Source organism: Cibotium barometz, chromosome 17 (assembly GCF_041138505.1).
Source record: "Cibotium barometz isolate CiBa-2024 chromosome 17, ASM4113850v1, whole genome shotgun sequence".
In the NCBI taxonomy this organism is placed as follows: Eukaryota; Viridiplantae; Streptophyta; class Polypodiopsida; order Cyatheales; family Cibotiaceae; genus Cibotium; species Cibotium barometz.
In genome coordinates this window covers 23245365-23266011 of record NC_141062.1, presented here as the reverse complement: position 1 = coordinate 23266011, position 20647 = coordinate 23245365, and the positions used below count along the sequence as shown (strand labels likewise).

The 20647-nt window shown below is 40.9% G+C and overlaps 1 protein-coding gene and 1 pseudogene across 2 annotated transcripts in view; both read left to right on the top strand.

The window, feature by feature from the left end:
- The window catches only part of LOC147629799 (MADS-box transcription factor 23-like), a 67887-nt gene that overhangs the window by 12731 nt on the left and 34509 nt on the right, over positions 1 to 20647 (top strand). For both annotated transcript variants that reach the window (XM_086810850.1, XM_086810849.1), the window contains exon 2: positions 9221 to 9302. In XM_086810850.1, the coding sequence (XP_086666976.1) occupies positions 9221 to 9302 (82 nt within the window). The remainder of the gene's footprint in view (positions 1 to 9220; positions 9303 to 20647) is intronic.
- LOC147629800 (uncharacterized) lies at positions 19598 to 20495 on the top strand (annotated as a pseudogene).

Genomic DNA, 20647 nt, shown 5'->3' with positions numbered 1-20647 from the left:
GCACCCTTACCACCCCCTTCTCTTTGCCCGCAGCACCCTCACCGCCTCCTGCCCTTCATGGCATAACCCCCACCACCCCCTACCCCTTGCCCCTTGCCCCTCGCGGACGTCCTGTCATCCGACCCGCCCACTCACTTGCCCACCTCACCCAACCACCTCGCATGGGAACTCAAGTGTGCTACCATCTGTGCTGGTGAAGCATGCCAGCTCAGGCCATCAACATAGGCCTCTAGATACCACAAAAGCACTCCATGAGGCATGCAAAATTGTGTAGTGATAATGGTGTGAGTGCTCCATGAGCATGGAATGTTCAAAATGTGGGCCATGTTGACCCCATTATAAGGTTGTGTAGGTGATTGGATGTAGCCAACTGCTAACTTCTCCATGAGTTTGGGAAGTCAGCTTATATCCAAGTTCAGGCAGTTCGCTTTCGCTCTGGGTGTCCATAGAGTGATTCCTTCCTTGGTTCCTAAAATTACAACACCCAACAAGCAATTGTATTCTAGAAATCATTACATCATTTTCTAATGCTTTCAACATTTTCATTTTGGTTTACATTCTCTCTTTCCTTGGATAGCTTACTTACATGCGACTCGGTAGGGAACTCGTTGAGATTATCATCCGGACCTCAGGCAATCTTTCTTGCACTTACAGGCATCATAGTAGGGGCCTCATTGAGCCTCTCCCTCCGTCCTCATGCCTATTTCTCTTGGACTTACAGGCAACACAGTAGGGACCTTGCTGAGCCTCTTCTTTGGACCTCATGCCTTCTCTCTAGAACTTACAAGCGTCATAGTAGGGACCTCATTGAGCCTCTCCCTTGGTCCTCATGCCTATTTCCTTCGATAGCTTACATTCTCTCTTTCCTTGGATAGCTTACATGCGACTCGGTAGAGAACTCATAGATTATCGTGTGGACCTCATGCCTTCTCTCTTGCACTTACAGGCATCATAGAAGGGACCTCATTGAGCCTCTCCCTTGGTCCTCATGCCTCTTTCTCTTGGACTTACAGGCGACATAGTAGGGACCTCGCTGAGCCTCTTCTCTGGACCTCACGCCTTCTCTCTAGAACTTATAGGCATCACGGTAGGGATCTCGTTGATCCTCTCCTTTGGCTCTTATGCCTCTTTCTTGGATTTATAAGCAACGCGATAGGGACCTTGTTAGCCCTTTCCTCTAGAACTCATGCCTTCTCTCTCGGACTTACAGGCAGCATCAGGGTAGGGATCTCATTGATCCTCCTCTCTGGCCCTCATGTCTCATTCTTGGACTTGCAGGCGACGTGATAGGGACCTCGCTAGGCCTTTCCTCCAAACCTCATGCCTTCTCTCTCAAACTTACAGGCGTCACGGTAGGGACCTTATTGAGCGTCTCCTTTGGTCCTCATGCATCATTATTTTCAATGTTTTTATATCAAGGCAATGTACAACAATTGCTATATTTCTCAAAATTTATGTCCATTAGGTCGTCCTGAGTTTCCCATGGAGGTGAAGGATACTTTCCATGTATTCCATGCTGTAGTCATAGATGAGTTGGATCATCAAAGCCAACGTGTCATATGACATATGTGATTCTTTTAATGTGCTCATGAAATTATTTAGACTTTTATTTGTCTTCTTAACTTTCTTATGTGATTTAGATTTGTGTAAGGCATGCAAGATAACTCATTCTTCAATTATAGTGCATAATATGACTTTTGGTGACCCCTTGCATTGCAGTGCTTACACAAATAGAATTGACAATATTTAGTGTGGTGATTCTTGTCGTGACACAACTCACACTTTCTCCTCGTTTTTTAGTGTTTGATTTGATCTAAGTCCCCACAACTATGCACCACTCTAGTGCAAGACCAAGTGTGCTCCTAATAACTAGAGCTTGGTGCAATACCAAGGTTCTTGCCGTTCACACACAAGGCTGCTTGATCTTACATTTTAGTGCTCATTTAGTAAAAACAAACCTCTTCCTTATGTGTATTTCCTGTGTATGGAGAGGCATTATAGACCCATCATTCAAAGGTTCCCACCAAGGAATCATAATAACTATATCATCCTCAATGATGTGAGGATCATCATCGAGTAGCCTATGTGCATCATCGGCCACCATGGCTACATTTACATCAAAGAACAAATCATCATTATCCTTAACTATGTGAAGGATAGCATCAAGTACTCCATGTATATCGTTGGCCGTGGCTATATCAAGTAAAAAATCTGTATCCTCAGTAAGGTGAGGGAACCCATCTAGTAGACCATGTGCATCATTGGCCATGGCTACATCGTTACAGAGATTAACATAACAACATTAGCAAGTAAGGTGGTGGAACATTCTTCACCCCTCTCATCAATACATACAATATGAGTTGTAATAGACTCAAGATGGATGTGTGAAGCATGGCCATGGATATGTGAAGCATCCCCATGGATTTTCACAATAGAATCTAGCCACTCTAAGTAGAGTATGTACCATTGGCAAGGCCCTCACCCAAGCCAAGCAAATTTGTGCCTATCTCGCCCAACACAATGCCCATCTCACCGCCGGATTCAAAGCTTGTGGCAACATTCTGGACCTTGGAATGGAAAAGAGGATACATGAGATGTTCACAAGAAAGGCATGGCATCAGATGTCTTTTTTTTTGGCAACAACCGCATGACTATGTATAGCAAGTGTGGGAAAGTTGTAGAATCAGAGGATGTATTTAGTGAAATGTCTAGCGCACCATTATTATATTGAGTGCAATGTGCTGAGCATATGTTGAGCATGTCCAAGGCGAGATGGATTTGAAGTTATATAGAAAGATGGAAGAGGAAAGCATGAGTCCAAACAAGCACACATAGGCATGTGATATGCTTATAGATAAGGAAGAATATCTTGTTTCTTTGATACAATCAACCTACATGATGCCTTTGGAAATTAGATAGGCATTACATGGGCCGTCTGTGTGACCGACCTACTGCCAGAGGGGGTGAGGTTTGATGATGCGATTGGCGATGAGCCATAGTAAGTTGAAGCCGAGGAAGCCTTTGAGATTGGCGATGGAGAGGATGACCCAAGGGGCACTTTGTTGTAGAGGAGGCTAACCAAAATGTCCACATTCTCCCCAAAGTCCTTGTAAAGGGAAAGGTAGTTGAGCTACACCTGGTTCAGCTATAGCACCCGACTTGAGAGTGGCAGTGTGGTTGGCGTAGGTGACTATGTTGTCCACAAATGCTTGCACCCAGATGGTCGTCACAGTCCCATCCACTTGCAAATATCCACCATTGTACCAAGCTATCACCATGAATCCATTGTTAAAAGCCGAGCACTTAAGGGAGTAATAGAAGTTTATGTGTTCAAGGTAGAAGAAAACAAAACCTTGTTGCAGAGATGAAACCCAAAGCATGTGGAAGACAATATTGGGGATACACAATAGGGTGCACAATGAGGTATTGGGCATCATTTCTCCACACAAGATGCAAGAAACACATAAAGATGCATGATGAAAAGATCAAGAATCACCAACAAGCATGCTAACCTCCCTTCTTATGGGGTTTTTGTTGAGGAATGTGGTGCCAAAGAGCACAACGAAGAGATAGGGAATGAGTTGAGTAAGCCAAACAAGAGAAAAGTCTATCATGAAGCCACATGAGCAAAGAGAGTTATCCCACATGCAAGAGAAGGCCAAATTGTACTCTCCTCATATAAAAGGGGGGCATTTCAAGCAATGGAAACAATCACAATATCTCAAGACTTTTTATGAGTACAAGTTTTTATTATGTAATCTCATTGAACTTGAGTATAATCTTTATTTGCACAGACACTCACAAATGAGTCTTGTTCATTTCTATCCACCTTAGACTAGCAATGTTATTAGAGTAGATTAGTGTGTGATTAGGATGTGTAGTTAAGAGAGCTCAATCCATCCTTTCAACATGGTATCAGAGCCTAGGACTAGCTCTCCTAGTTTAGGTTTAGCTATTAGAAAATGATTAGGATTAGGAGGTTTTAGGATTTGAGTGTTCTTTCCTCTTCTTCTCTCTCAAGCCATCTAGGCTCTTAGGAGATTATACTCTTTTTTAGGTGTTTCTATCATCATTCGGAAGTCTATGATTAGGTTCATTTTCTTTGTAAGTTATCACTAGCTACTAGCTTAGCGATGTAAACTTTCACTCTTATAGCCTTGACAAATATAAAAAAGGTGCTTTACTCAGATCTTAGTAAGTAGAACAATAGGTTGCCTCAGAAAATATAAGCATATCCATGCATCCACAAAAGGTGCAGCAAAGATACGAGGCAAATTGTAGCAACTCTATCCTTGAACAGTCTCACATAGTAGAGAGGTTTGAAGCAGTTTATTGCAGGAGAGAAGGTGAAGCAAGAAGAAGAGGCAACTCGAGCAAGAGACCTACACCATAGCCAAGAGAAATAAGAGCATTACGAAAGGATCTAGCCTGCCATAACTAATGTGCCTAGAGTGATAAGAGAAAGAGGTGGTGCCACCAACCAGCACAGAGGAGTAGATAACAACTACCAAATGCTAAAGGAAACCACATTACACATCTTTAATCAGCAAGGTCAGCGTAAGCGAGCAGTAAACAATAGAGTAGATTGGGAGAGAAAGAAAGATAATACAATGAGTGTAACAACAGTAGCCGATCAGCTCCATCCATAGCGTAAGCAACATTTCTTGTCTCTACAGTAACAAGAGAGAGTCTCTGCAAAGCAGACTAGTGGAAAGTAGCCAAGCCATAGCAAAGTAGTCGGGATGGCTAAAGCAACGTAAGGTAAGGTTTTTTTTATGAAGTTGTAAGAACCCTAAGGTCTAAAACCCTTAGTGTGAAGTGTCTTATTGAAGGGACTATTCACATGGCCATTAAAAACATAAATATATGTGCAAAGAACAAGGTGTTAGATCATATGGGATTCACTATCTACAACAAAATCTTCACACCAACTGTGTCATCAAAGGAATTATCATCAGTATGGGTGTCATCAAATATTTTCATAACAGCAATGTCATACTTTCACTAAAAATCTCTAACCTTTTTAAGTAGCCTAATGAGCACACTAACATGTGTTTGTATGAAAGAGAAGAATGCAACTCTTGTAAAAATGCCGCAACCAAATGAGTATGGGAGCATATGTAAGCAAAGCATAATTGGCAAAGAGCAAAAAGATATCAAGCAAGTAGGAGCTACCAACCACTACCCTAAATCATATGCTATAAAGGGCACCAAATGAGTAGGTCAAAAATCATTTGAAATGTTTTAACACTCGACTACCAGAGAGTAGCCAAAGTAGCACCCTAGGAGAGTGAAAATCAATCCAACCATCCTTAAGATAACCTTTTAGCTAGAGAGTAACCAAGCCAAAAGAGTCTGTGAGTTACCGAATCACGTTAGAAATGACGGGGGTTGATGACATGTTGTAAACCTCACATCCGACCACCTTGCATTAGCCGAACAATATGGCACCAAGGGGAGGTGTTGAGAAATGTGGTGCCAAAGAGAACAAGGAAGAGATAGGTAGTGAGTTGAGTAAGCTAAACAAGGGTAAAGTATAGCATGAAGCCACATGAGCAAAGAGAGTTATCCTACATGCAAGAGAAAGGCCAAATTGAACTCTTCTTATATAAAAGAGGGACATTTCAATCAATGGAAACAAGTACAACAACTCGAGTATTTTTATGAGTACAAGTTTCCATCTTGTAACCTAACTCAACTTGAGTCTAATCTTTATTAGCACACACTCACAATGAGCCTGCTTTGTTTCCATCTACCTTACTTTAGCAATGACATTAGAGTAGATTAGTGTGTGATTAGGATGTGTAGTGAGGAGAGCTCGATCTATACTTTCAACAGTTTTGAGGGAGAGCATAATTGAATCAAGAAAATCATGAAAGAAACATGCACGCTACTAATTTTGGTTAGAAATGCTTTAGATTAGGCATTAGATTTCTGATCAAGAGCTTGTGGGAAAGAAGAAGATCAAAGCTTTTCGTCCCATCGTGATGGCCAAAGTGTTAGCATAGCCTTGCTAAGATGGTGGAAAACACATGCTTCTACATACATAGCCATGGAGTACACATTCTCACATGAGCATGGAGTGAAAGACATGGATGAAGAATAAGATGAAGATATAAGAAAAATATCAGTGTATTCCATTTCATGTCTAATTTGCATACAAGACGGGCTTTATATAGACATTCAACCTTGTGACTCTTGGGATACCCATGTGACTATTGGGATCCCATATCCTCCAGAAGATCCTAACTCCCCACCAGCCCTCTTGTAACCACTTCTTGATATGACATTTTTTAAATGACCAAATCCCACAACTCATTAGCCTAAGCTAATGCTAGTACTACTAGGGGGTGTTGACACCTTAGCTAATGGGTAAAACAGAGATTAAGCTTTCAATATTTGGTCAAATCTTGTGTTTCTTGGCTTAATCCTCGACTAGACTCATTGCTATTGATGCCTTTGAAAGCATTTGAGATCATTTGAAGTGGAAGGCACCAGATCTGGACTCCCCGCATACTCTGTTTTTTGCACACAAAACAGAGCATTAATTTACTAATCAGTGATTAATCAGTGCTAATCATTGTATTTTGGTGCAATTGAGGGTTCAAATTAACTATTAGGTATCTGATACAGATCCTTATAACTTCAGATTGCAATTCGAAATTGGTTTGATACTCCAACCATCCCGTACAAATTGGTTACCCTTGATTTAATGTAATTTCTGGGAAAATTGTGCTGATAAAATTGTGAAAATCATAATTTTGCATTTAACCCTTGGTTAATGCCTATAAATCTCACTCAAATTCAAGATTATTCACAGCCAGAGTTGCATTTGGAATGTGCATGAGAATGAATGCTATACGCATTATGTATTGGACACATTACATCAGTGTAAAAATGGGAACAGACACTGCCCTTGTCCGGAATAAGGCAAGAGGTAAGACCTCCCGCATAATTTTGGGTTTGCATTGCATAATGATACAAAATAAACATAAAAAGCCCAAAGGAACTGTCAGCAAAACATTGAAACATGTTGCTCACATGGAGCAAAATGACTTGACGGACGAGCTTATGGCCCCAGCCATGAAAGAAGAAGAATATCTCTTTCCAAGAAGAGGATCCACACCGAGAAGAAGATCTGAAGGAAGACATGGACACGAGAAGAGAAGCTGCCACGAGAAGAGAAGCTGTCCCAAGAAGACTGAAAGAAGAAATGGACGCGTGGAGAGATGCTGCCACGACAAGAAGACTGAAGACAAGAGAAGATGTGAGGCTCCAAAGAATGAGGAGCCATGTGAAAATCTCTGAGAGAGAGAGAGAGAGAGAGACTCCACAACCCAATGTAACCTGCCCCAACAAAGTAAAACCACCTCTGAGCGACCGATGATGTAGGCCACGTGGTAGATGTATATGTGAGCACTTTTAGTCAAGGTCGCGGGCACTTATAGTAGCCTTGGACACATAGAGAGAGAGAGTGTCAAGGACTATGGAGTTTAGGGACTTGAGGCACTGGTCGCGGACTGTCAAGTAAGAAAGAAACTTGATACAGGGTCCAGGTTTGCTGAGATAACTTGAGGGGAGGAGTAGACACTGGTCGCGGACTACCAAGTAAAGGGGAGGCAAACTTGGTATAGGGTCTAGGTGTACTAGGAGTATTCACTTAAGGGGAGGTGTTGAAAAATACAAGTGAATAGGGTGTGTGCGGGAACAAGCTCTTGGATAGAGGCTGTAAAAGAGGAGATGTAATTATGAAAGAACCTGTGAAAAGGTGAGAAGAATCTATTGGGAGAGAATAAAGGGTAGCATGAGAGAATTTAGGAGTGTGGAGATATTCTGGGAGATATTCAGGGAAAAGAGAAGAGGTGGAGAGAATCAGGCAAAAGGTGGAGATATTCTGGGAGTGAATCATGGAGAAATCAACGGGATTAGATGCTTGATGTAAACTCTATAAATTGAGGCATAGCCCTAATGAGAATTTGCTAGTTTTTGAGTATCCATGCCTACATTAATCTATTTATTAATTACCTACTAATTACATCTTAATTATTTGCTAAAATCACTTTGTTAATGATGTTGATTCTAGTGTTTGATCCACCATAGCTCATCATTATGCTCAAATTTCAACAAGTGTGCTCGTTGCTCAAAGCTAAACAATAAAATCATTTACACATATATAAATTTATCTTTCTTGATTGTTGTCGGTCTCGCATCCAAAGCCCACCAGCACCAAGGATCTCATTAAACCCTTGGTAAGATGTCTCTACATGTTAAGGATATGATTCACCACTTGACAGAGACAAAGGATCTCAACAGTAACTCTTCCATTTAATTATTTCTGACCGCCAGTGAGCACACACATGCGTGTCTCTTTGATGTGGTTCTTGCACACACATGATCTCAATACACCAACATTCTCGAGAGTGGAGCTAGCACATAAACAAATAAAAATTTATTGATAATTTAATTATACTCAAAAGATTAAATTATTATAATAATCAACGAATTGATATGTAAATAAAGAAATGCCATTGCCATGCAACAAATAAAAGCAAAGTATAGTCACAACATGGGGTACCCATCGTCAATGAGGCTCAAAAAATTATCCAATAGCAGCCATGAATTTGTAAGTTCACAAGTTGTAATATTGTTTACTCTCTACTTCTTATTAGATGACGTGGAAATCATTTTCATTTCAAATTTAACATTTTCACAATATTACAAGTGCAAAAATGGGCACTCATGGCTCTCACACCCTAAACTCTCTATACTCTATATTGATGGTAAATGATATTTTCAATCTTTTATAGAAATATTGTTGAAAATATGATTCTCATTAGCTTTTGTACATGATTATAGCTTTAATATTTAATTTAGTTGAGAAAATAAATTTAGAATTAGTAAATACAATCTGGAATTTCATTCTAATTTTCAATAAAGTTTGTATTAAAATTTAATTACCTTTTATAAAAGTGTGATGTGATCCCAAAAGAAATTAAATCCCAATTTTGTGTGGATTTTCCACTAGTACTTGAAATATTTTTACAATATATTGTATTGCATATACATCTTCAGCCTTTAAAATAAGTTTCTTTAAATTGGTATAAGGTTTTAGTGTGTGTGTGTGTGTGTGTGTGCGTGCGTGTGCTTGTAGAGAGAGAGAGAGAGAGAGAGAGAGAGAGAGAGAGAGAGAGAGAGATCCAAAATGTTAGTTGTTTATCAGCATGAGGAAAATAATAGAAAGATATCAAATGTGCTCAAGACGCCAGAGGCAAGATGGTGGTGTTTTAGAAGAAGATACTAAGGTGCGCAAGATTACATTTTCTTCCTATTGAAAAGTAATATAATTTACGTCTGTTTAGATATGTATGCTTTACTTTTCATAAAAGAAAGTGTTTAAGTTGGCAAACCACCAAGTATATCACATGAAACCATTAGTCAAAAATAATAGTTTGTTTTCAAAAAGAAATTATTATTTGGATACTTGGCTAAAAGTTTTAGAAATCTTGACCACAAATAAAGTACATACTTGAAAAAAACTCCATCGGAGAATTCATGTCCATAGGGCTTTTTGACCTAGAGAACTATACGTGTCCATAGGGCTCTTTTTAAACTAGAGAAATTTACATGACCATATATTGTAGCTATTAATAATGAACTTTATATTAAGTCTACTATTTACATCCAAGGGCTTAACTATATATAATTTTTTTCAATAAGATTTCAACACTATCAACATGTAAGGTCTTGTCCTCTCAATTAAAAAGATCTCTTATGTGGTATCTCATTTTTAAGGTACTTTTAATATCCCTCTCCATCAATATGTCTCTTAAACCTTATATAAATTTGGCTATCTATTTTGGTCATCCTTGATCAAAACTACTAATTTTCTTGTGACTTATATATAGAACTTATACTACCCTCACATGACTGCCCACATTTTTATTAATGCTATCATGCAATCATAAGAAGGCGAGCTTCACAATGTGAGTTGCCTTTGAGAGAATTATTTACAGATTAGATACTTTTCACCTTTGTGATAATCTAGTAATCATCTACCTTACTCATATATGGTTGAATTTATGTCCTTAACAAATTTCTTATATGAAAGTATATGTGTGTATTTCTAGGTCAATGAGCAGAGAAGCTAAGTTACTCGTAAGTTAAGATCAAGGTAATTTTTGGTTAACTTGCTACACATTAGAGAATTTTCTCTTTTACTAATCTTCTAGATCGTTATGAATATACAACTTGTCTTGATCTTCTAGATCATTATGAATCTACAACTTGTATTATGATATGATAGAAGATCATTATGAATTTTAAAATTTTCATGGGTGCATCACCATGTTTTGAGGGATCTGCCATTCTACTAAAGTTATTATGTATATAAATCATGGTAATGAAATATATTTTTTTCCCATCTATTTGTTATAGGCCAAAATCATTTGAGTGCAAGTCCATAGTCAGTATTAGTTTGGCATTTCTAGAGCTTAATTGCACTTCAAAAATGTTTCAAAAGAGATCCCTCTTAGAACTTCAAGCATCTATTGTGAATTTTCATATGATATGTTTTTCATCCTATTTATTATCCCTTGAAAATTTAGCATGCTTATAGTTTTTTTAAAGTAAGACAGTAATGCAAAACTCTATAATCTATATTCTTGATAACACAAAAACTAGCCCCACAAAAGGGAAAAAACATTCTTAGAGAGTTACATAGCGCCCTATTTTACATTTTCTTAAATACCTTTAATAAAAAGGTATTACATGATTTAAGGGTTTTCATTTTTCCTAAAACTTGGATAGTTTGGTGTTTTGATAAGTCTCATAACCTAAACTTTCTCCCTTGAAGGCATAGTTCTCTTAGGTTGAATGTTGCTAAGTCGGATATTTAGTAAGTCGGATATGTGCTAAGTCGGAATTATAAGGTGGTAGGAATGTATGATGAATTTCTTGGGATCTTAGAAGTCAAGATATGTAACGGTTATTCAAGAATAACGTTTTGGGGAAAGAGTAACGTTTTTTGAGCAAGGTAGAAAAGAAGGGGAAGCAATGTAATGTGGAGAGGAGAGAATGAAGCAGATTTCAAGGTTTTATCTATCTCTTGTGTGAGTTTGCTTTGTCGAATTTCTGTCTGCATATTAAGTTTCTGCTGTGTCTGAATTTCTGTTTTCGCCTATTCAACATGTTTCTTGTGGAGAAATTGTGTCTGCTTGTTGTATTCGTGGTTGTGTTGATTAACCCTAACACAATTGGCGATCCTGTTGTGTTTGTCCTGTTTGGACAAAGGCGATGAATGCCAGAGAGGATGCATGTCAGAGAGGTAGAGAAGAGTAGCTAGAGTTTATTATACAAGGGCACAAGCCCAGGCAGACAATATTGATCCATTTCATTATGATCAAGATGCGTAGGATGGTCAGGAGAGTCCACTCTCTGAAAATCGAGCAGTAGACCAACGGGGGGAGAATTCTGGAGCAGCAGGGGGAAGGCAAGTGAGGCAATTGTTAGGGGCTTTACTCTTGGCAGGAAGATCTGCAAGAGTATGAAGAAGTCTCCAGTTTGACTCACTACAGGCGGTTACCAGGCAAAGACCTAGGAGACCACCACAGCCGAACCTCATGGGTCAACCACCTCTCAACCCCACGGTCAAAGCCGTTAAATTTAGAGGAGGGTCCAAGGAAGATGCAGATTGCCATGTAGCCCAGTTTGAAACTAGATGGCAAGCAAGCGGTTATCAGGCTTTATACAATGATCCAATTAAACTTCAGCAGTTTGCAGCCACATTAGAAGGTAAAGCTATGAGCTGGTTTAGCCAGTATGGTATACCACATTTTGTTAATTATAATGCTTTGAGGACAGCATTTTTGCAGAGGTTCAAGAAGGAAAAGACTCCAACCGATGTTCTAAGAAAACTCAGGGACATTAGGCAGAAGAATATGTTGGTGGAAGGCTATGCTCAAAAATTCAGAAATTTGGTTGAAAGATTGTAGGGCAATGAAAGACCCACTAATGAGATGTTGGCAGGATATTTCTTGAAAGGATTAAGGCGTAGTTTGAAGAATGCTATGGCAAGCATTGACATTGTTGGAGGAATCAATGATCTTGTTGCCGCTCTGCAGCAAGAGTTGAAAAGAGGGTGGGTATGACAAAAGCAAAGAGTAGTAGAGATAACAGTTCTGATTCCGAAAAAGGGTCAGATGCAACATCAGATTCAGACAAGGAGGAGGATTCAGATACATCATCAGAAAGTAATGAAGAGGAGGACAAAAGAAAAAGAAAGGAGAGAAGTAAGAAGAAAAAACAGAAGGATAAGCATCCCAAAGAGGCGGACTTGGTAAGTTGAAAAAGTTTGGGTATTCTGTGGTAGCACCAAAGGAGAAGCAGTATTGTCACATTTGTGAAAGGGATGGTCACAACATAGCTCACTGTTGGTACAATCCTAAAAGCAGAGGACAGCCTACACTTGATGCAGGAAGAGGTAGAGTTGTTGTAGGAGCAAATCAAGTAGCTCCATTTAGGGGCAGAACACCATTTCAGAGGCCTAGACCTCCAATACCACCATGGAGGGAGTAGGAGAATAATGATAGGAGACCACCAGGTGCTATGCCTTGTGTGTACTGTGGTGCACCAGATCATTGGGTAGGCCTGAATTGTGCATTATGGGTTAGGCATAGAGAAGAACGGGGAATGCCTGTGCCGCTAAGGTATAATCAGGGTAACCAGCAAGGAGGACAACAACAGCAACAGCAACAGTAATAGAATCAGCAAACCAGCTCAAGCTAATGTACTTTTGGTTGATCTCTCAGATCAGAAAGAGTATGATGGTGTTAGTCAACCAACTCAGGAGCAGCACAAGCAAGAAGATAAGGAAGAGTGGGTTTGTGATTGTAATGAATGTATGCAAGTTGATGATGTTGAAGTCATGGCTATCACTAGATCCAAAGCAAAGGGACCAATAGATTGGAAGGAGCAGAAAGGAATCAGGGATCAGGTACAGAAGCAGATTCAGAAGGAGCAGAGGAAGCAGGCTGTGCCTGCATCGGAGTCATAAAGTCAATCCGACCAACAACAAAAGGACAACATTAAACTTGAGGTGAATCAGGATAAAGATTGGTTTGAGGTACTCATCAACTCTCCCTTACAATTGTCATTGGATCAGTTATTATGCTTGGTGCCAGCTTTCAAGGAGAGGTTGTTGAGGAAACTTCAGAATCAGGATAATCAATTATTGGTTCATTAAATAGGGTCCCTAGTAGTAAATAACATTGATCCAGCTGATTTTTGGTTGTGCCTGTAATCAAAGTTCAGTTTGAGGGCAGGATTTTTGAAGATGTATTGTTGGATGGAGGATCCGGAGTAAACATTTTATATGAAGTTGTTTATACACAAATGGGCTTGGGAAAGTTGGCCCCAGCACCTTTTCAGGTGAAGATGGCAGATCAAACAAGAGTACAACCGTTAGGAATTCTCAAGCAGCAGCAACATATTGGAATTGCAGGTATGACCTTCCTGGTCAATTTTGTGGTCATTCGAATGTCAGATTCAGCGTCCTCTTATGAAATGCTGTTGGGAAGACCTTGGCTCAGAATGGCCAAAGTGAGACAAGATTGGGGAGAGAATGTGGTTGTTATAAGAAAAGGGAAGAAGAAAGTGACTACACCTATGCAGGGGAGGAAGAATATTTCACTCAAGGAGAAACCATTGTTTACACAAACTATCAATTTGGCAGAAGAAGTTGAAGATGATGAGGAAGAGGAGTTTCTGAAGGCAAATCCAATAGTTGTTCCAGTGTTTGACGTAGATGTGGAACACATATTACAGTCGGATGAAGAACAGGTTCAGGAAAGGTCAGATGTAGTACATGGACAAGAGATTCAGGGAACAGAATTCAGGCAGCTGCTGGAACACACAGCAGAATCTTCTACCAAGGAACAGATTGAGCAGGAGGAGAAGGATGCAAGAATTATGGTTGAAATAATCTATGACAAGAAGTTTGGCACTTCTAGTAGGGTTAAGGAGGATGAATTGAAAGAGATTAATTTGGGTACAGAGGCTGACCCAAAAATGGTAAAGGTGAGTGTCCATGCTGAAGGAGAATTTTTGAACATTACATCAACATCATATTAACTTGCAGAAAGATGCAGTTCCGATTGCGCAGCAAAGGTACAGAATGAACCCTAGTTTTGCAAAGCAGGTTAAGGAGGAGATAGATAAGTTGTTGGCAGTAGGCTTCATCAAGCTAGTGAATGAGGTGTCATGGTTGTCTCCAATTATAGTGGTACCTAAGAAGAATGGGAAGATGAGAGTATGTGTGGACTATAGAAAGCTTAATGCAGCAACTATTACTGATCCTTTTCCAATGCTGTTTTGTGATGGAGTTTTGGATGCAGTTGCAGGTCATGAAATATATAGCTTTCTGGATGGATTTTCTGGGTATAATCAGATTAAAGTTGCTGAAGAGGATCAATACAAAACAGCCTTCATTATTGAGTGGGGTGCATTTGTGTATACAGTAATGAGTTTTGGCTTGAAGAATGGACCACCATCATTCAATTTTGTGGCACATAAGGTATTTGAGCCATATTTGCAGGATTTTATGAGGGTTTTTATAGATGATTTTTTTGTTTTTGGCAAGAAAGACTTGCATTTGCTGCATCTGAAGCTATGTTTGGAGAGATGTAGACAGTTCAGAATGGCACTGAATCCTTACAAGAGTGTCATAGCTGTTAGAAGTGGGGTACTACTTGGTCATGTGGTTTCAAGTGAAGGGATGGCCATTGATGTAAAGAAGATTGAAGCAATCCAATCTGCAAAGGCTCTAGTCAATGTTAAAGAGTTGATGAGATATGTGGGTCAAATTAAGTGGCATTCAAGTATATCAGATATGATCCTCAGGAAAGATCATTCCAACTTTTAAAGAAGATGATCTCTGTTGCGCCAGTTCTACAGTCTCCGGATTGGTCTTTGCCTTTTCATGTTGGGAAATAGGGTAATTTTCCATGTTGACCACCAAGCTTTGTTATACCTAATCAAGAAGCCATTCCTAACAGGAAGGTTGGCTAGGTGGATGTTGTTATTACAGGAGTTTGATTTTGTTGTTCTTCATACTCCAGGAAAAGAACATGCCATTGCTGATTACTTGAGTAGGTTAGAGACAGGTGAAGAACCAGTGGAAGTGAGTGATTATTTACCAGATGCTTTATTATTTGAAGTTCAGGCTGCTGTGACGGATTCTTGGTAGTATGACCAATTATTGACATTTCTTGACTGACGGTGTTAGGTTTTTTTCTGAAAGGCGTTTTAGGCTTGTGTACATATGGGATGCATGACATGTGTGAGAGTTTTGCTCGAGAATGCCTTGGCAGATGTACAGGGTGGACGGTTTGGCTATAAGCTTGTACAAGTTTTTCTGGAATGTGGTTGGCTGGAGGTGGTATCAGCTATTCGGTCGCTTGAAATGTGTACGCATCCAAGTATGAGTGGGCATTGGAAGGTTGCATTTGAAGGTGTGTGGAGCATGGGCAATTAAAGGTGAAAGGGCCAGTGTAGCTTTGAGCATTGGTGTGAAAAGAAATATAATTAGTGGCCATCTTTTAAGTAAAATAAAAAATAATGATATCGATGTGGCCAACAAAGCAAAGGCCACATGGCTGTTTGCCTTGCAGCCAGCGTAGCTGCCAGCGTGCGCAATCTAGGAGCTGGCAAGGAGAGGGAGACAAGAGGGGCCGCCTTGTTTGTTTGGGGCTCTCGGGCGTGTGCAGCCCGCAGCAGGACCACAGTGAGGAGGCTTCTTCGGTGAGCTGCAGCCAGGCAGACAGAGCCGACACGAAGTGGTGTGGCTGCCTAGAGGCTGGACACGGGGGCCTCCCTTGTGAAGTGTAGGGACGTGGAAGCTGCTGCAGCTGCTGGCGTCAAAGGTGACGACGGGGCAAGAGATAGCAAAAAGGGTGACGAGCTGCAGTTGGCTACGCAAGCAAGCAAAAGGGTGAAGCTGTTGGTCGATTGGGCTGACGGGTTGGCGAAGAGGTGGATTGGCGCTGGAGAGACTGAGGCACGAAGAAAGCTAGGAAGCCGCCTTGTAGAGAACTCCTGGCTGGTGATGCTGCAGAGATAGAGGCTAGGCAAAGGAAGGTGTCCTAAGCAGGTTTGAAGGGCTGCAGGCGCTTTGGACGAGTGTGGAGAGCAAACAGAGGCGTAAGGTAGCCGCCTGTGTGAAGCAAAGGGAGCTGAAGCGTTGGATAGCAGAGCCAGAAAGGTTGGCTTGCAGGCAAAGAGACGGGCTGGTGTGGGCCTTCGGTGATGTGGCTTGGGCTGGATGCAAGAGAAGGTGATGCTGCATTGAGCAATTTGTGTTGGTGCTGAAGGGAAGCTGCAGAGGCTCTGTGGTTGGCAAAGCTACTGGTCACGACACACAGAGAGTGAGAGCTGCTGAGTAGAAGGGTTGCTGGTGGGGCGCCCTCTAAAGAGAGAGCCTTGGTTTTTTGTGTGTGTTGGCTGCAGTAGAGGTGGTGATGTGTGGGCTGGAGACAGTGGGGCTCGCCTATGACACTTGGCAGGTAGCAGCTGGATAGAGAGTAGCCGGGCTACAGAGGAAGTGAAGAAGGGTTGCTGGTGGGGTGCCCTCTGAAGAGAAGCAGAGACTGGGAGACAGAGGCTTGGTTGTCAGACGCAAGGGTGAATTCCCTTGGTAATAAATCCTGGCCAGAGTCCTGGTTTTTGGTGTAATTGCTGAGTTTGTTGAAATGTGGATGGTGCTGTGTGTTTTGCTGAATGATCACCTGTTTATCGGGGTTTTGAGTTGTCTTTATGGTGTGGGTGGGTGGTGAACAGTGAGAAGTGTTCCAGCCGGTGGCTGTGGTGCCCCCGTTCGTGTTGTTGTATCCAAGTTTGGGAGGTGAAGGGCTATAGAGGCAGTGGTTCTTTTCTTTTTTTCACCTCACAACGGCACTATCCCAGGTGAGTTTATTGCAGATCAGAGGAGGAAGTTTGCTTTGAAGAGTAGACCTTTTTTGGTAATTGCAGGGGCATTATATAGGAAGGGCATTGATCAAGTCATCAGAAGGTGTGTTCCAGATTGTGAACAGAATGCTGTTATTCAAGAAGCACATTCTGGTGCAGTAGGTGGCCATTTCTCAGGAGATATAACAGGAAAGAAGATTCTCCAAGCTGGATTGTGGTGGCCCACAGTTTTGAAGGATGCACATGAGTATACTAAGAGGTGTGTCATATGTCAAAAGACTGGTCAGCCAGATAATAAGGATAGAATGTTAGATCATCCTATTCTGCCACTAGAGCCTTTCCAGAAGTGGGGGATGGATTTTGTGGGACCTATTAAGCCACAACAAGGAAAGGATGCAGGTATATTTTGGTTGCAATAGACTATTGTACTAATTGGGTAGAAGCTATAGCTTTGAAGGATAATAAAGCTTCAAGTGTTGAAAGGTTCTTGTATCACAACATAATGACTAGGTTTGGGTGTCGTGTGGAGCTTGTGAGTGATAGGGGATCTCATTTCTTAAATGAGGTGATAGCTAAATTAACTAAAACCCATATGATTATGCACAAAAAGTCTACAGCTTACCATCCTCAGGCTAATGGGCAGGCTGAAAGTACTAACAAAACATTGGTTGGAATTTTGAAGAAGATAGTGGCAGACAATCATAAGGATTGGGATGACAAATTGGACTCAGCATTATGGTCTTTTAGAACAGCCTTTAAGGTAACAACAGGGATGACACCATTTAGATTGGTGTATGGATTAGAAGCTGTGGTGCCTATGGAGTTTGTGGTGCCAAGTCTTAGAATCACAGCTGAGAAGATGTTGTCAGTTCAGCACATGAGTAAATATCTGATGCAGTTGGAAGAAGACAGGTTGGTGAGTTCATATATTACCAAGGTGATCCATAAGAGACGACATGCATGGGTGAGTATGAATGTCAAATTTAAAGTGTTTCAGGTTGGTGACTAGGTGATGGTGTACAACTCTAGATTGGGACCTCATCCAGGGAAGTTGACACTTAGATATAAAGGACCTTATCAGATTGTGGAGGATTTGGGTCAAAGAACCTTTATTGTGGCAGATGTCTTTGGAACAAGGGTAGAGAAGCCAATCAATGGTCTAAGGCTGAAGAAGTTTCAAGGGAAAACACCACATCTTGATTGGCCAGTTTCAGCTTTGGTGCATGTTGAGGAAGTCAGAGCCGAATCACTAGAAGTTAACACAGCACAGAGATGGATGTTCTTAAGGCAAAACATAGGTGTTGAGATGATGGCAAGAAGCTTAATTGTTGGCACAGGGTGTTTTGATCAGTTGTTACAAATTTGCTGAAGCTTTTGTCAGGGTTTGTTTGACTGAATTGTGCTGTGTTGGAAGTTAGTGGGACTTTACTGGCTCGGAGTTTTTAAAATTAATATTTTTTCCAAAAGACTCGAGTTGGGGACTGCATGACCAGTAAGAGTGATGATTACTTTATGGAGGTGTGTGTGGATATCTTACGTTGGGAGATTTGTCACAAGTGTGAGCCATCGCGTCTTCTTTTCCCTCATGCATTGCCCTTTACGGTTTTCATCTGTGTTTTCAGAGCACCTTCAGTCTCCCATGCCTAAGGAGAAACCTCTTGCCACCGTGCGACCTCTTCAAGATGATGAATCACCAGAAGTGCTGAAGACGAGGCTGCGCCACAAGGGAGCTAGTGGCAGGTGGATGTGACTACCTCTGAGGAAGACTTGGAGGGTTCGGCGGATGAAGAAGCTAGTATGCCTACAGCTATGTCAGCTGGCAAGATGATGCAGTCCTTTAATGGACCCATTCATGGACTTCAAGGTGGAGATTGATATTCAGGCAGATAGGAATGCCACATGGTTGCACAAAATTGGATTGCACGAGTTTGCTACTTTGCCATGGGATGAATGGAGGAATAATCTCTATGCAAAGTCACAGGTGGAGATTTTGAGGAAGACAAAAGGAAGGATTTCTTCAAAGGTGGTATTAACTCCTGAAATTGTTGCTGAAGTGTTTAAGTTGCCCTGTTTTTCACAAGGTCCTATACCTAAGTGCAGTGAGGACTCTTTGAAAAAGGAGTTTGGTCCTCGCGAGGGTGGAAGATAGTATTATATGCTGAAGAATGTCAGTTATGCAAGAAGGGAGCAGCTTAAGTGGTATTTGGAAAGGCTGTGTTTTCTTCTTAAATTTGATTATATGTCAAAAGAAAACTATGCTGCTCTATGTTGGGCTGAGAAGGGTGAACAAGTCAGTTGGGAACACTGGTTGTATGAGAGGATGTATAGTGAAGTGTTTGTGAAGACTCAGACTAACGGTAGGCTTTGTGCTTACTTGGCAGCTTTGTTTTACTATGCTCAGAAAGTTGATGCAGGGGATGTGATGTTGCCAAACAAGGACAAATATTTGGGGGGTGAGCAATTTCAGCATCATGCAGAGCAACAAGTTTTGCACAAATCAGAGATGTCTGATTTGTCTAAGCTAGATAAGGACAAAATGGAGGTTTTTCAGCACATGAGGAAAGTTGGATACAATGTAAAAGAGTCTTTACCATTAGTTGACTCACTATAGTGTTCACAGTATTTTGGGGAGCTGAAGGTACATTCTCCAATGGAGGTGATGGAAGCACAAACACCAACTAAGTTGGGTAAGACTTTCACTTTGTCCAAGAGAAGAAAAGCTGATAGCAGCATCAAGAAGTTGGTGACTAAGTTTGATTTTGGTGGTGATGAAACTGTTTTTACTCAGTTTGAGTTTCATGTAAAAGATGGAGTCATGGCTAATAAGATGTTGATAGCTGTACAAGATTTTATTGGTAAGCAACAGGTTCAGTTTGAACAACACAAGCAGCAGATGGTAGAGTATGGTGCCATCATCTGATGTGTTGCAAACAAAGGAGTTGCAGATACAGCAATTTCAAAATGAGCTGCAACAACAGGTGAAGGAGAAGCATAGTAAGGAAAAGAAGGATGTGTTGGAGCATCATACACTTGAAATGGTACAGGTGAAGAGGTCTTTGGGAATGTTCAAGGAATGGACACAAAAGCTGGAAGAGAAGGTTGGTTTGGAAATGCAACAGTTGACCCAAAGGAATATAGAGTTACAAGTTCATAATGATGTGATGAACTTGAGGTTGCAACCATTGCAGATTATGGAGAGGCAGCAGATACTAGCTCAAGAGGAGTTGGACATTAATGGAGTTCTGATGATGGCAGAAGGTGATGTGACAGTGCTGAAGCAGCAGTTGACTTCCAATATGCAAAATATGTGGAGGATAATTCAAGAAAGACTGTCTTTTGTGTTAAAGTATCCTTATGATGTGTTGAAGACACGTTTTATTACAGAACATGAAGCAATATTAGTGGAAGAGATTGCTCAATTGAAGAAGGAAAAGGAATTTTGGATGTAGAAAGTGCAAGACCTGGAGAAAAACCAGAGTTTCAAGACACAAGTTGCAGATTTGCTGGCAGAATCAGTTAAGATAGTTGCAGACTAAGTGCCTGATGTAGAGATGCATGGTGCAGAGCAGATACAGGTTGCTGAGCAGTTCAAGGAACCAGTTTCATTACAAATTTTGAGCTGATCAAGGGATATGTGGATCCGAGTCAGATTTCTTTGAAATCTACCACCGGGGCGTGCCATGTGTTG